Consider the following 16,002-nt stretch of genomic DNA (forward strand, 5'->3'; position numbering starts at 1 on the left):
TGAAGTTCGGGTTTGGGTTAGGTGTTCTATTCATTTTATTATTTTCCCTTATAACATGGTTATAAGGGAAAATATTAGCATTCTTAATACAGAATGCTTACTAAAATGTGGATTGAGGGGTTAAAAAAAAAAAAAAAAATTAACTCACCTCATCCTCTTGTTCGCGCAGCCGGCATAGTCTTCTTTCATCTTCTTTCAGGACCTGCCAAAGGACCTTTGACGTAATTGCGCTCACCACGTGCGTTCCGTATGCGTCGCGTGTGCATTGCGGGAAAACCACGCGAGTAGGCACGCAATTGCAGTCAGTTTTGACTGCGATAACGTTCCGATGTCCATTTTTTTCCGCACGAGTGCAATGCGTTTTGCATGCGTGTGAGAAAAATCTGAATGTGGTACCCAGACCCGAACCCGGACTTCTTCACTGAAGTTCGGGTTTGGGTTAGGTGTTCTATTCATTTTATTATTTTCCCTTATAACATGGTTATAAGGGAAAATATTAGCATTCTTAATACAGAATGCTTACTAAAATGTGGATTGAGGGGTTAAAAAATAAAAAATATTAACTCACCTCATCCTCTTGTTCGCGCAGCCGGCATCGTCTTCTTTCATCTTCTTTCAGGACCTGCCAAAGGACCTTTGACGTAATTGCGCTCACCACGTGGTGGTTATAAGGGAAAATGATACAGTGAATAGACTTTAATGGGGTCCAGGATGGCTTTCATCCCTATCATCTCCTAGCAACCATGCGTGAAAATCGCACCACATCCGAACATGCTACGATTTTCACGCAACGCACAAGTGATGCGTGAAAATCACCGCTCATCTGAACAGCCCCATTAAAGTGAATGGGTCCGGCTTCAGTGTGGGTGCAATGCGTTCACCTTACGCATTGCACTCGCGCTGAATTCTCGCCCGTGTGAAAGGGGCCTTAGAGAGTTACATTGTGTTGATTAAATGTTCCCTCTTATTTTTTGAGTAGTGTATTTACCTTGTGATCAGACATGAGATCCATACACCTTATTCTACTGTAACAGCTATTCCATCTATTACTGCTGACAACCAGCCTATATATCATAGAAACATAGAAACATAGAATGTGTCGGCAGATAAGAACCATTTGGCCCATCTAGTCTGCCCAATATACTGAATACTATGGATAGCCCCTGGCCCTATCTTATATGAAGGATAGCCTTATGCCTATTCCATGCATGCTTAAACCCCTTCACTGTATTTGCAGCTACCACTTCTGCAGGAAGGCTATTCCATGCATCCACTACTCTCTCAGTAAAGTAATACTTCCTTATATTACTTTTAAACCTTTGCCCCTCTAATTTAAAACTGTGTCCTCTTGTGGTAGTTTTTCTTCTTTTAAATATGCTCTCTTCCTTTACCGAGTTGATTCCCTTTATGTATTTAAAAGTTTCTATCATATCCCCTCTGTCTCTTCTTTCTTCCAAGCTATACATATTAAGGTCCTTTAACCTTTCCTGGTAAGTTTTATCCTGCAATCCATGTACCAGTTTAGTAGCTCTTCTCTGAACTCTCTCTAGAGTATCTATATCCTTCTGGAGATATGGCCTCCAGTACTGCGCACAATACTCCAAGTGAGGTCTCACCAGTGTTCTGTACAGCGGCATAAGCACTTCACTCTTTCTACTGCTTATACCTCTCCCTATACATCCAAGCATTCTGCTGGCATTTCGTGCTGCTCTATTACATTGTCTTCCCACCTTTAAGTCTTCTGAAATAATTACTCCTAAATCCCTTTCCTCAGATACTGAGGTCAGGACTGTGTCAAATATTCTATATTCTGCCCTTGGGTTTTTACGCCCCAGGTGCATTATCTTGCACTTATCCACATTAAATTTCAGTTTCCAGAGTTCTGACCATTCTTCTAGTTTTCCTAAATCTTTTTCCATTTGGCGTTTCCCTCCAGGAACATCAACCCTGTTACATATCTTTGTGTCATCAGCAAAAAGACAAACCTTACCAGCGAGGCCTTTTGCAATATCACTTATGAAGATATTAAACAAAATTGGTCCCAGTACAGATCCCTGTGGAACCCCACTGGTAACATTACCTTGTTTTGAATGTTCTCATTGACTACAACCCTCTGTTGTCTGTCACTCAGCCACTGCCTAATCCACTCAACAATATGGGAGTCCATGCTCAATGACTGCAGTTTATTGATAAGTCTTCTATGTGGGACAGTGTCAAAAGCCTTACTAAAATCTAGATATGCGCTAAAATCTAGATATGCGATCATGACTGAGGACATTATATTGTTCGTTTCATATAAGTGCTAATCCATGACAATGCTAATCTCACCCCAAAACTTTTACTAGTTCTCGATTGGCTATCCTGATCCATTAATAAGGGATCAATCGAAAGTAGGGACCGGGTGAGGGAGGGGAGTAGTATTTTGTTGTTTTTTTATACTCCATCTTCAGGTGACTTATTTTTATTCTGGGTGTACTATATCCTTTAGGGTACTTTCACACTAGCGTTTTTCTTTTCCGGCGCTGAGTTCCGTCCTAGGGGCTCAAATCCGGAAAAGAACTGATCAGTTTTATCCCCATGCATTCTGAATGGAGAGTAATCCGTTCAGGATGCATCAGGATGTCTTCAGTTCAGTCTTTTTGACTGATCAGGCTTTTCAGAAAACCGTAGCATGTTGTATTTTTACCTCCGGTCAAAAATCCTGAACACTTTGACTGAACGCCGGATCCGGTCTTTTTCCCATTGACTTGCATTAACGCCGGATCCGGCGCCGTGTGTTCAGTCAAACCGGATCCGGCTTTTGCATGTTAAAGCCGAAAAATGTGAAAAAAATGTCCATAAATGGCGGATCCGTTTTTTCCAATGCATTTTTTCATTGTGATCAAAATCCTGATCAGGATTCAAATGTAATCCGTTTTCACGCGTTTTTCCGGATCCGGCGGGCAGTTCCGGTGTCGGAATTGAACGCCGGATTTAAACAACGCTAGTGTGAAAGTAGCCTTATACAGGTGCTAGCATGTGTAGTAGATTTACGTTGATGCAGTGCCAGTGTTATACAACCCCACGTGCATCTTATTGGGGGATTGTGACCTTAAATATTTCTATGGACAGAATCTTTCACGTGACAAAGGACTGTGACTGTCATGTGATCCATTGTGTTGCTATTGACCGCGACTATCATGTTATTTATGCGCTTGTCATGTGCTCCAACATATATGGACTGCGACTGCCAAGTGACCCAATGTATTTATATGGACTGCGACTGCAATGTGACCCAATGTATTCCTATGGCTGGAACTGCCAATTGACCCAATGTGCTCCTATGTACCATTACTTTGGTGGCTCAGTGGCTGTCATCTAGGGCAGGGGTACACACCCAAACTTTTATATCTGTTACATGTAAGTCACATGACTGCGAATTTTGTCTGACCTATCCAGGGCGTAGCTATAGGGGAAGCAGGAGAAGCGGCTGCTTTGGGGCCCGAACTCAGAAGGGGCCCACCCAGGAGGAGGACTAAAAGATTTTATTGTCTGGGCCCCTGCAACAGAATTATAAAATGACCTTCTATACAGTGACACTGTAGGAAATGGATGTAGCGGCAACCGGGGCTTACCTGAGAGAGCGATCTAGACTAACAACAGGAGTGGGGGATGCACGGGAGGAGGGGGTTGCAAAGAAGTTGCTTGGGGGGCGTTCGAAAATTTTCTGTGGTTCCTAGTCCTTTCTAGTTACGCCACAGGATCTATCCCATACGTTTGACTTATGTATGTACCTATATGGGTATCTTATAGATCACACCAGCCTCAGGATTCAGCTTTTTGTGTTATTTATAACCAGGATCCATGTATAAGTACAAAATGACCCATAAGCTGGAAGTCACCCCTGCTCCACATTACCCACTTCTCCAAATTAGTTCTGGTTCTCATTTATCTACTATGAGTTCCATTGTGTTCTGCAGCATGCGGTCTGTACGCAGCTAATTATGTAACTCTGAGGTTTGCGCTCGCTTGCACGTCATTGGACATTCCATTTTGTGCATTCATCACTTCTTTATCTTCCATGGATGTGACGTTTCTTACAGTGCTGGCTAGTCAATGCAGTTTGTCATTTTTTTTCCATTGTAAGTTAGTGCCCCCTAGTGGCTTCAGACAAAAAAAAAATAATTACAGACCTCAAATTTTTCTGTGCAACTTCCCAGACAGTTGTGACATTCAATGGCTGAGTGTTAGATGTCTCGGCCTGAAGATCTTCAGCCTTACAGGACAGTGTGATGCTTCACTCCCTGCACTCTGTAGTACATACAACAAGGGGGTCTGGCCTGACTGACACTCTTCCTTAAAGGGGTTGTCGGTTTTGGACAATTTGTAGTAGTTAACAGGTTTCCTTGACAATTGGCAGAACACAAAGTACCTCCCTGCAGGGACTCCCTGCTCTCGGCTCTCATCATAGTTACATAGGGTGAAAAAAGATGAATTAAGCAATGTTAATTATTACATTAATTACAACCCTCAGTTATAACCCTAACAGATAAGCATCTAACCCTTTTTATAAATGCTGACCTACAGTAGTACCTGCCATTACTACCTCTAGGGGTAGAGCATTCCACAGTCTGACTACTCTAACTGTAAAGAACCCTTTCATATTTAGATGTCTCTTTCCTCCACATGGTCCTTTGTAAAGTCTTTGGAATGAATAAATCATGCACCCGTTCATTATATTGACCACACATGTATTTATATAGGTGAATGAGATCACCTCTAAGTTGTCTTTTTTCCAAGCTGAGCATGCCTGATTTTTAAACCTCTCATTCAGGGGTGGACTGGCCATAGACCCTACAGGGATATTTCCCAGTGGAACTGATGCCCTCCTCACGGCCGATGGCCAGATACATAACAATCTGAGGCTCTCAGCATTAATTAATGTAGAAGCATCTGGTACTTATGCACCTGGCCAGCGGCCGCAGGTGCCCTCCTGAATTCAACTGTATCACTGCCCTCAGTATGGTGATAGGGCAATATTATATTCTGCGCTGTGGTATTTGGTTTTGCTGGGGCGGTATTTTGTGCTGCACTACGTTATTGCTGGCTCCACCTACTTCTGTTGTCCCTGCCTACGTGTGGCTTGTGTTAGCCCCGCCTTCTGTCAATTTGGACTCGCTAACAAATTGGGGCCACTTTTAGTTTTTTCCCCAGGGCCACTTGAAGTTCCCAGTCCATCCCTGCTCTCATTCCATCCCATTTAAAGGGAACCTGTCATGTGGATATTTGATTATAATCTAACTAATTATATACAATCATTAACTACTAAAAAGTGCCTTAGATGTATTCACTTACTGGTGTGATAGATGGTTACCTCATAATATACACACAAAGATGCCGCATGCCGCATGCAGGGGAGCTGATTTGAGTCCGGCGTGATGTCATTGAGTCCAGCGTATATTTAATTCAGAGCTATAGCCACTCCCCTGCCCACCTGCTGCTGATTCATATGGAAACAAACTGTCATTCAGCAGCAGGTGGGCGGGGAGAGTCAGGAGCTCATGAATATTTAGGACTCATCATTATCAGCTGGAGCTTTTCAATACAAGATGTTGGCAGATTGACTGGGTCAATTAAAGAAAGTGACCCAGCATTGTGCTAAGAGAATCAGTCACTTATTTATGTTGCCCTTAGTTAGGACACCATAAAACTGGTGACAGGTTCCCCTTAATAATCTGGTTGCCCATCTCTGGACTTCTTCTACCTCTCCTATATCCTTTATAGAATACAGAGCCCAAAACGGAATCCCATGTTCAAGATGCGGCCTTTAAGAGAGATTTATAAAGGGAAGAATATTACACTGGGATCACAGATTTGTATCTCTCTTTTTATATACCCTAATATCGTATCTGCTTTTGGAGCTGCTGGCTGACACTGAGTACTGCTGCTTAGCCTATGTGTAACCAGAATTATCGTCTTTTTCTTGCTCTGTTGTCCCTAGTTTTACTCCGTTTAATGTGTAAGCAGTAATACGAATACAGTGGCTTAGGTGGTTTACTCTACATTTATCAACGGTAAATTTTATCTGCCATGTTCTTGCCCGTGCTGCCAGCTTATCTAGATCATTCTGTAATATTTTAGTTTTTTCAGTGGCCGTCGGCCTATCTCTCGTTTGACTTATAGCTCTCCACTGGCTCCCACACACAAATACTGTACAAAATCGCTTTGGCTTATCGTGTATGTGTATTCAGCAGAAGATAAAGGCGTCGCCAAACACCTCTTGTGGCAGCATATCTCCTAACAGAACAAAAAGACTGCCGAGAACTGCACCCAACCACCTAACCACATGTCTTCCCCCGCAAACAAATAACCACACCAGAACAACGATTTTTTTTGTTGGAATGAGGGTCGGTCACAGCTTTATTTAACTTCTTATTATATTTTCCTTCTTTAATTTTGCAAATTACAAAACTTTTCTCCAAAACCACAACCACTTCAGGAGTGTGAGAAGCGATATGCCACCACTGCACCCCAGTGGGCAATTCCGCTTTCTCCTCCCTCTTAGTATATTCTTAGAACCGACCTCCACAGAGGAGCCCGTGTAACCCTACACCGCGCTCCGACCCCCACCCAACAAAAGCAAGGCCTGTTCCAGCGCATCCTGAAGACCATAAAGAAAAATATCAAGGCCAATCTCATTTAAATGCACCCCGTCTGGACGCATGAGGCGCTGATTATCCCCCTCAAGTTGATGATGACGTACCACAATGCTCCCCTGGAGCGAACGAAACGAGAAATTCTGGCATTAACAGTGCGTCTGTCTCTCTCGATTGCACCCGCGTCCCTAGCACCCTGCCAAGTGACTCTTGAGACAATCTCCGACCAAACCAAGATCACCTCTGAAAAAAAGGACGGGATCCTCTCCATGTTGGTTCTGATGAGGGAAATGAGCTCCGCGACCTTGAGCATACATAAATCATTCCCTCCAGCGTGTACCACAAGAATGACTGGGGATCATACCACCTTACTGAGCTCGACAGCCTCCGGGAGGGCCTGCGACCAGCGGAGCCTGCGAATCCCGCGCCACACAACCTCCACGTTACTAAAACCCAGGCTTCGGCCACCCGGTCTGAACTCAGCTCTCTGCCCGGCCCAAAGAATATACTAATGCCCCAGAAAACACACCGTGGGGCGAGGGGGGTCTGAAAAGAAAATCAAAATAATCATAACAACTCGGGGGAACAAAAGAAGCAAAACAGGCAGACTCCACCTGCCAATGCGCTGTACTTCAGAATCAGGTAACCCTGCTCTAGCAGCCAACGTGGCCGCCCCGATCCTGATGAACGAATGAGAGCCGTAGTCAGAGGGAGGTAGGCCGATGGTAGTGAGGCATCGCCGAAGAACGGCGCAAAACTGAAAACGGGTAAGGGGTAAACCGGAGCCATGGCATAAGAAAGAGGGGCTATCGGCCCGGGAGGCGGAGTAATTCACCATGGCTCGGTAGAGGCAAACCAAGCCGTCAATGCGGAACAAAGGGACCCAGGACCCGACGGCAAAAACGTCTGTTTTTTGAGCGCCGAATACAAATGCGGACAGATGTATCTGAAATAGAAACGTCAGAGGGAGCAAGGCCACCCGGCCGGTGTCTGGACTGGGGAAGAAGTTCGCCGATCCTAAAAGCACCGAAAAAAGCGAGGCAAAAAGCGGCAGTAAAGAGGGAAACTTCAGCGGGGGATGAGCAGACGCGGTCTAAAGCTTGTATGATCTGAGTGAGGACCTGGTATGAAATAGGGCGCCTGCATTCCTTGCGAACATACTCTTTTCGCCATCGCTTAAGGGCTTGGCGAACTATAAAGAACTTGGTGACATCGAACCATCCTTTTAACCGAAAATGGAAACCGATGCCCGACAGCCGACGCTGCACAACTACCGCCGACACCCCCGCAGCGCGCAACGACAACAAATAATGGTAACGCTGAGGCGTGTAGATACGGAATTGTGAACCGGCTGCTCCGCTGCAAATGAAACCCATTCTGACCATGCCTTACCATAACCATACCAGATCCCAGGCGCCACTGAAGCTCGGACAAGGGGCATCAGCCGTTCAACGGTACTTCCCAAAGCTGAGAAGGGCACGGAAGACTCTCTAGCGCAGCGTCTGGAACAAGCTCCCAAAATTCCTGCAAACGAAAACGTGATAGAGAATCAGCAGCCACATTCATAACCCCTGGGACTTGGGAAGCCCTGAAATAGATATTTAATTCCAGACAGCGAAGAACAAGGTGAAGTAATACGGACAAAACTGGAGGGGAGGAAGATGTCAATTTGTTTATACAATAAACCATCGCCATATTGTCCGTCCAAAAACAGACCCGCCTGTTTTGCAGCGGGGAACCCCACAATTCAATGGCGACTATGATGGGAAACCATTCTAACAGGGTAATGTTGGAACAAAAATCAGCTGTGTGCCACTAGGACGGCCAGGGAGCAGCACACCATTCTGTACCCAAAATCGCACCAAAACCCGTCCCACGGCGTCAGTGAAAAGGGAGAGGTCAGGAGTAGTAATCTCCGGAAGCTGCCAGCATGTGTGACCATTATAACTCTGCAGAAAATCACGCCATACCGTAAGGTCACGTTTTAACTGCAGGGGTAACTGAACGTGGTGATGGGGTTTTGAAACACCTCGCGTGACCAAAGATAGACGCCTGGAAAAAACCCTGCCCATTGGCATGACTCGACACGCAAAAACCAATAAACCCAGAAGAGACTGGAGCTCTTTTAGTGTAACGGATTTAACTGCACAAAAAACGCCAATAAGGCCTAGGAGTTTTGATAGCTTATCCTGGGAGAGTCGGAAAACCATCAGGGAGGAGTCGATCTCGATTCCTAGAAAGGTAATGGAGGTGGTCGGACCTAACGTTTTTTCCGCAGAAAGGGGAACGCCAAAATGGGACATGAAAAAACTAAAGGAGTTCAAAAGGAATTGGCACTGAGAAGAATCACCAGGGGAGACGAAGAGGAAATCGTCTAGGTAATAAATGATGGAGCGGGAGCCGGTTTCATAGCGGATTACCCATTTCAAAAAGGAACTAAATAACAACAAACAAAAAAACTGGCATGAAATGGAGCAACCCATGGGGAGGCAGGTTTCATAATAATAATACCCGTCCACCATGCAACCAAGCAGATGATAACAATCTGGGTGCACCGGAAGGAGCCTGTAGGCAGACTCAATGTCCGACTTTGCCATCAAAGCCCCTCTGCCTGCTTCCCTGACTAATGTGACAGCCCTATCAAAAGACACATAGGAAACGGATGCATCGTCTTTTGAAATGCTGTCGTTTACTGAGGCACCCTTGGGGAAGGAGAGATGGTGAATTAGCCGAAACTTCCCGGTTTCCCGTTTGGGAACAGTACCCAACGGGGAGACCTGGATGTTCGAAAAAAGGGAATAACTTAAATGGGCCAGAAATTCTGCCCAATTCGACCTCCTTGCGAATTTTTGCACGCAAAACCTCTGGGTGGCGCTTGGCGGAGGGAAAATTTATAGCTCGAGTGGGGGAACTGGAAAAATAAAAGGGGATGAAAAAAACAAAAGTAAAACCGCTGCGATGTTGGGCGGCGGCACTTTTATTGGGATACAGGTCGAGGTACGGGGACATCGCGAGTATGCTCACTGGGGTCTTTTCCACTAAAGGGCGCTGGGAGTCTGGGGGCAGTCTGTCGGGAACAGCGGATGGGCGCGTGTGTTTATCTACATACGGAGCATTCATGTCTATATTTGCACAATGCGAAGAATTTGCAGTGGCCCTCGTTATAGAGCCAACAAGCTCCCGGTCAGCGAACGGCTGCTGGCCCCCGGCCGCTAGCGGAGGCAGGGGCCGAGGCAGGAAAGGGATGGTTTCTCTGGGACATCATTAGACGTAACCAGAGGTCCATAGCTTTAACACCCCAAACAATATCTGGGCTAAGCGCCAGGCGTCTGCAAAATTCTTCATCATACCGCCACCAAGCAGACCCGCCATGGGACTTGTAGGCGCTGTAAATAGAGTCCATATATACAAATAACTCTGAACAGCGTTCTGGATGCTGCTGTCCCATAACATAGCCCAACACTGAGAAAGCCTGTAACCAATTACCCATGGTGTGAGCCACCTTCGGCCTGCGATCAATAAATCTGTCTGAGTTGGGCCTGCGTTCTTTGTCCACCGTGTGCTGGTCGACGGTAATCAAGGACCATATGTCCACATACTGGTTGTTCCAGATTTTTGCTTTTGTGTCATTATCTAAATGTGCTCTCAGAGGGGAAAGGCCACAAAATAGAGACTCTTTATGATCGCTGGCCATAGGCGGCAGGATTCCCGGACCAGTGGGCTTAGGAGGCGGAAGGGAAGCACCCGGATCCAATTGAGATAGCAAGGCATTAAGGGCCGGAACTAACTGATGCCCCATAGAAGCCGAACCCCAAGCCCCAGTAAAGTAAAAACTCACCGCCAGCGGAAGTTGACAGAGGCTCCACAGGTACCGCCGTAGGAACTGGCTCCTGAACCGCGCTGACCTGACTGGCCCCGCAAGACGACCTTCTGGCCGAGTGAGTAGATACCCACCTACAGCGTGGATGAGGCCTGCCAGAACAATCGCTACAGGAACTGGCATTCGAGGAGGATGGGGACCGCCAGCATGAGGACATCTCTGCGATTGCGCCGGGAGGACCTCGACCGGTGGCGGGAGCAGCCATGACGATGAAATCCCGACCTGCGCCTAGCTCGGCGGTCAGGCAATGTTGAAGGGGATTGCACCCGCGGGGATAAAGAATGGCCGGGCTGAGCCTGGGAGCTGTGCATGTCCAGGCTATCGGGCTGTTGCAAGCCTGCAATCATGTGCAGGGCATCCTCATCGGGCAAAGGGGCTGTGATGAGGGCAGAAGGAGGGGGGGAGGGGGGTTATTTAATACATTGGTGGCCAGTGCATCCCCAGGCTGCTCAGAAGCAGGCTGGGACACAGGAGGCTCCTCAGCAGAGGAGGAGGCATTGGGGTTGTTGCCCATGTTGCTGTGAGAGACGGGAGGGCCGGGAGACAGTAGGGAGGTGAGGGCAGGCACTACAGAGCGCGCAATTTTCTTGAACCATATTGCTATACAGTGCATAGTGGCCATGCAGGGACTGCTGACCTGACTACAGCAGGACTGAGAGGAGCTCCACTGTAACGGAATATGCTATACAAATAAAGATTATTTTTACTATTATTATTAATGCATTTGAAGGGGGGGCAGGGGAGGGGTCTAGCATGCTCCGCTGCCACAATCAAATGATGAAATGCAGAACAGTAGTCCTCTATTATCAGTACTAGAGATGTAAAGTCAATTATCTGTTAGGCAGTGAGGTCCCTTTGATCCCCTCTGCCAGGAGTCACAGGTCAGGAGATGTGAGGGGGTGGAGAGGAAATATCACTAAATACCAACACGTGGGCGACAAGCAAGATAAAAGACACATGTGGTATTTGGGTGTCACTCAGCGTCTCATGTAAGCAAATGAAAACCTAATGATCTTCATCTGTAAGCGGAACCTTCCGGTCATAAAAACACATTCTTTTTGTGTTTATATTTGTAAGATTTGGAGAAACAATGTTTTGTTGTTTGTTACATTGTTGCAGCGCCTAATGGCCGCACAGCCTCATCGGCTGTGTTCATTGCACTTTGTAGAAATTGAATTATATTGGATGGGTTGGGGGAGGGGAGAGGGGAAGGGGAACTTTTTGCTTTAATTTAAAAAAAAAGTGCACATTTTTTTACAATTAGAGAAAAAATTAAGACTCTTCTAACTCTGGAGTCCTTTTATAACATGAAACCCTGATGTGTGTCTCCTCATCCAGCCCCTGCGACTTAACACTCACCCTGGCCCCAAGAAGCGATGTCTGTTTGTGTGCCGGCACGGAGAGCGAATGGACGTGGTGTTCGGGAAATATTGGTTGACACAGTGTTTTGATGCAAAAGGTAAATGTGATAATATTAATTATAGTCATTTTCTTCCTGAGTTTCCGTATCTGGGTATCTGGGAAGAACTTAGGCCTCTTTCACATGGGCGTTGCGGGAAAAGATGCGGGTGCGTTGCGGGAAAATGCGCAATTTTTTTTCATGCGAGTGCAAAGCATTTTAATGCGTTTTGCACACGCGTGAGAAAAATCGGCATGTTTGGTACCCAGACCCGAACCCAGACTTCTTTACAGAAGTTCGGGTTTGGGATCGGTGTTGTGTAGATTTTATTATTTTCCTTTATAACATGGTTAAAAGGGAAAATAATAGCATTCTTAATACATAATGCTTAGTAAAATGTCCATTGAGGGGTTAAAAATAATAAACAAATTTAACTCACCCCATCCACTTGATCGCGTAGCGGATCTCCTCTTCTTTCTAGTTTCTTCAGGACCTGGCTAAAGGACCTTTGATGACGTCACTGCACTCATCACATGGTCCATCACATGTGCATGCATGTGGAACCAACACTGCCTGAACTTTATAGCGGCTATTATGGCGCATAACAGGTAGTATTTAGTGTTAGGTTCCCATCTTACTGAGATCGCCTTGACGTTCGGCAGACGGGTTCAGATGGTTTTGTACAAAATGCATTTGCCAAGCATCTCACTTTATAAATAAGCGTAGAATTAGCACTATAACATTTTTTGTGACTATGGCATTATTGTACCTTATCTGGTTTGCAGAGTGCTGTTGCGTTGTCTTTTTTCTCTATCTCTTCCTTGGAAGATACCTCTTTGCATATAGAATATTAAGACTGAACACAAGAGGGCGCCTCAGGGATGACTGTCCAGGTCATTTTATCTTAGAAGTAAATTGGTACATTCCAGGTCTTGAACAATCCTGTTTCTTTCTGGGCACTTACAGGCCGTTACATCCGGACAAACCTGAATATGCCCCCCAGCTTACCACAGAGAGGCGGTGGATATAGAGACTATGAAAAGGACGCCCCGATAACTGTGTTTGGGTGCACGCAAGCAAGACTTGTCGGTGAGTTTTGGGGATTTATTTTCACACATTTTGGGTAATTTCTAGAATATAGATATATATTTGCAGTAGATGCATCATGGACATGTAGGTGGCATACACGTCTATAGAACAGATTCACATTTGCTGCCACTATTAATTGATATATTACAGTACTATCACCATATAGAGGTAGGTTTACATGCAGTGGTGGAGCAGTTAAAGAGGTTCACCAAAATGTACCACTCCTGTAATCCGGCACCGGGATAAGTAGTCATGAGCCAGTTGATGCATGAAAATCTCTAATGGGTATGGCAATATCTAGGCATAACATGTAGCTGGTTTTATGTCTACATCTTCTTAGCATGTTGCATTAAGTGTATATAAAGTGAATACGGGGATATAACTGATGGTCATTATGTGTATTACAGGAGAGGCTTTGCTGGAGAGTAACACTGCTGTAGATTTTGTATATTGTTCCCCATCGTTGCGCTGTGTCCAAACTGCACACAACATACTGAAAGGTGAGTAGTTCAGTGATGACCACAGTCCTCCTGGTAGCTGGCATCATCACTAGCTGGGTCCTGTCAGCCACATTGGTTGACAGGTAGGTGGTAATGGCTTAAGCTGGGTTCACGTCTACAAGTGCTATGTAAAAATCCTGGGGGGTCATTTACTAACAGATATACGCCACATTTTGGCGTATACCGGTTGCAGATTGCGGCGCAAAGGTTCCCCGCTCACGCCAGGTCTAAAAAAAGGGGCCTGGCGGGGGTGACCTGGCAGGTCCGTCTCATTTATCATTTTCTATTCCTGTTTTAAGCCTAGAAAATGGTCTAACTCTACACCTGCAAGGGATCTGGCGTAGATTTAGACAGGCACTGGATATGCTGAAGTGATGTAGAGGCCGGCGCCTCTACGTAAATTCGGCGCATCTACCACCAGCCAAAGGGGTATTAAGACTGACATCTAAAACTCCGGTCTTATCAAATGACCCCCCCTGTTTCTGTCTTGGTGCACTCTGCAGCACTTGTTTTCTTCAAGAAGGTAACTGACATGTAACTGGGATTTTTGAAAATGCCAAAATCAACAATGACTGATGCACATACTGATCTTAAAATGAATGCTCCAACCAGACACCCAGTGACTAAACCCTGCATGCCTTCTGTAACTGTGCTCAATCTGTCACATCAGGGTAAATATAGTATTACATGGCACTGATTAAAATAATTTGTCCACCATTTTGTCCACAGAATGCTCTGCTCTAGCTCATGAGTAGAGACCCCTATATGGCGTCTTTATAGGGCATGTGGACAAAGGCTATCCTGACTAGTCAACCCCATTAAGTTACATGATGTCTTATACTCCAATCACATCTACATTTTCATAAAATATTTTGTTGGTTACTGACACAACCCTAATAGCACCCATAATGTACAGTCGTGGCCAAAAGTTTTGAGAATTACATAAATATTGGAAATTGGAAAAGTTGCTGCTTAAGTTTTTATAATAGCAATTTGCATATACTCCAGAATGTTATGAAGAGTGATCAGATGAATTGCATAGTCCTTCTTTGCCATGAAAATTAACTTAATCCCAAAAAAACCTTTCCACTGCATTTCATTGCTGTCATTAAAGGACCTGCTGAGATCATTTCAGTAATCGTCTTGTTAACTCAGGTGAGAATGTTGACGAGCACAAGGCTGGAGATCATTATGTCAGGCGGATTGGATTAAAATGGCAGACTTGACATGTTAAAAGGAGGGTGATGCTTGAAATCATTGTTCTTCCATTGTTAACCATGGTGACCTGCAAAGAAACGCGTGCAGCCATCATTGCGTTGCATAAAAATGGCTTCACAGGCAAGGATATTGTGGCTACTAAGATTGCACCTCAATCAACAATTTATAGGATCATCAAGAACTTCAAGGAAAGAGGTTCAATTCTTGTTAAGAAGGCTTCAGGGCGTCCAAGAAAGTCCAGCAAGCGCCAGGATCGTCTCCTAAAGAGGATTCAGCTGCGGGATCGGAGTGCCACCAGTGCAGAGCTTGCTCAGGAATGGCAGCAGGCAGGTGTGAGCACATCTGCACGCACAGTGAGGCGAAGACTTTTGGAAGATGGCCTGGTGTCAAGAAGGGCAGCAAAGAAGCCACTTCTCTCCAAAAAAAAAACATAAGTGACAGATTGATCTTCTGCAGAAAGTATGGTGAATGGACTGCTGAGGACTGGGGCAAAGTCATATTCTCCGATGAAGCCTCTTTCCGATTGTTTGGGGCATCTGGAAAAAGGCTTGTCCGGAGAAGAAAAGGTGAGCGCTACCATCAGTCCTGTGTCATGCCAACAGTAAAGCATCCCTAGACCATTCATGTGTGGGGTTGCTTCTCATCCAAGGGAGTGGGCTCACTCACAATTTTGCCCAAAAACACAGCCATGACTAAAGAATGGTACCAAAACACCCTCCAACAGCAACTTCTTCCAACAATCCAACAACAGTTTGGTGAAGAACAATGCATTTTCCAGCATGATGGAGCACCGTGCCATAAGGCAAAAGTGATAACTAAGTGGCTCGGGGACCAAAACGTTGACATTTTGGGTCCATGGCCTGGAAACTCCCCAGATCTTAATCCCATTGAGAACTTGTGGTCAATCCTCAAGAGGCGGGTGGACAAACAAAAACCCACTAATTCTGACAAACTCCAAGAAGTGATTATGAAAGAATGGGTTGCTATCAGTCAGGAATTGGCCCAGAAGTTGATTGAGAGCATGCCCAGTCGAATTGCAGAGGTCCTGAAAAAGAAGGGCCAACACTGCAAATACTGACGCTTTACATAAATGTCATGTAATTGTCGATAAAAGCCTTTGAAACGTATGAAGTGCGTGTAATTATATTTCACTACATCACAGAAACAACTGAAACAAAGATCTAAAAGCAGTTTAGCAGCAAACTTTGTGAAAACTAATATTTGTGTCATTCTAAAAACTTTTGGCCACGACTGTACTTCAATGTGGCATTGTGTACTGTA

The 16,002-nt window shown here is 45.4% G+C and overlaps 1 protein-coding gene across 5 annotated transcripts in view; it reads left to right on the plus strand.

Moving 5' to 3' along the window:
• UBASH3B (ubiquitin associated and SH3 domain containing B) overlaps positions 1-16,002 on the plus strand; it is a 169,673-nt gene that overhangs the window by 141,044 nt on the left and 12,627 nt on the right. For all 5 annotated transcript variants that reach the window (XM_040431313.1, XM_040431321.1, XM_040431329.1 and 2 more), the window contains 3 exons: positions 11,854-11,974; positions 12,881-13,003; positions 13,411-13,503. In XM_040431313.1, coding sequence (XP_040287247.1) covers positions 11,854-11,974; positions 12,881-13,003; positions 13,411-13,503 — 337 coding nt within the window. The remainder of the gene's footprint in view (positions 1-11,853; positions 11,975-12,880; positions 13,004-13,410; positions 13,504-16,002) is intronic.

Source organism: Bufo bufo, chromosome 1 (genome assembly GCF_905171765.1).
Source record: "Bufo bufo chromosome 1, aBufBuf1.1, whole genome shotgun sequence".
Taxonomy (NCBI): Eukaryota; Metazoa; Chordata; class Amphibia; order Anura; family Bufonidae; genus Bufo; species Bufo bufo.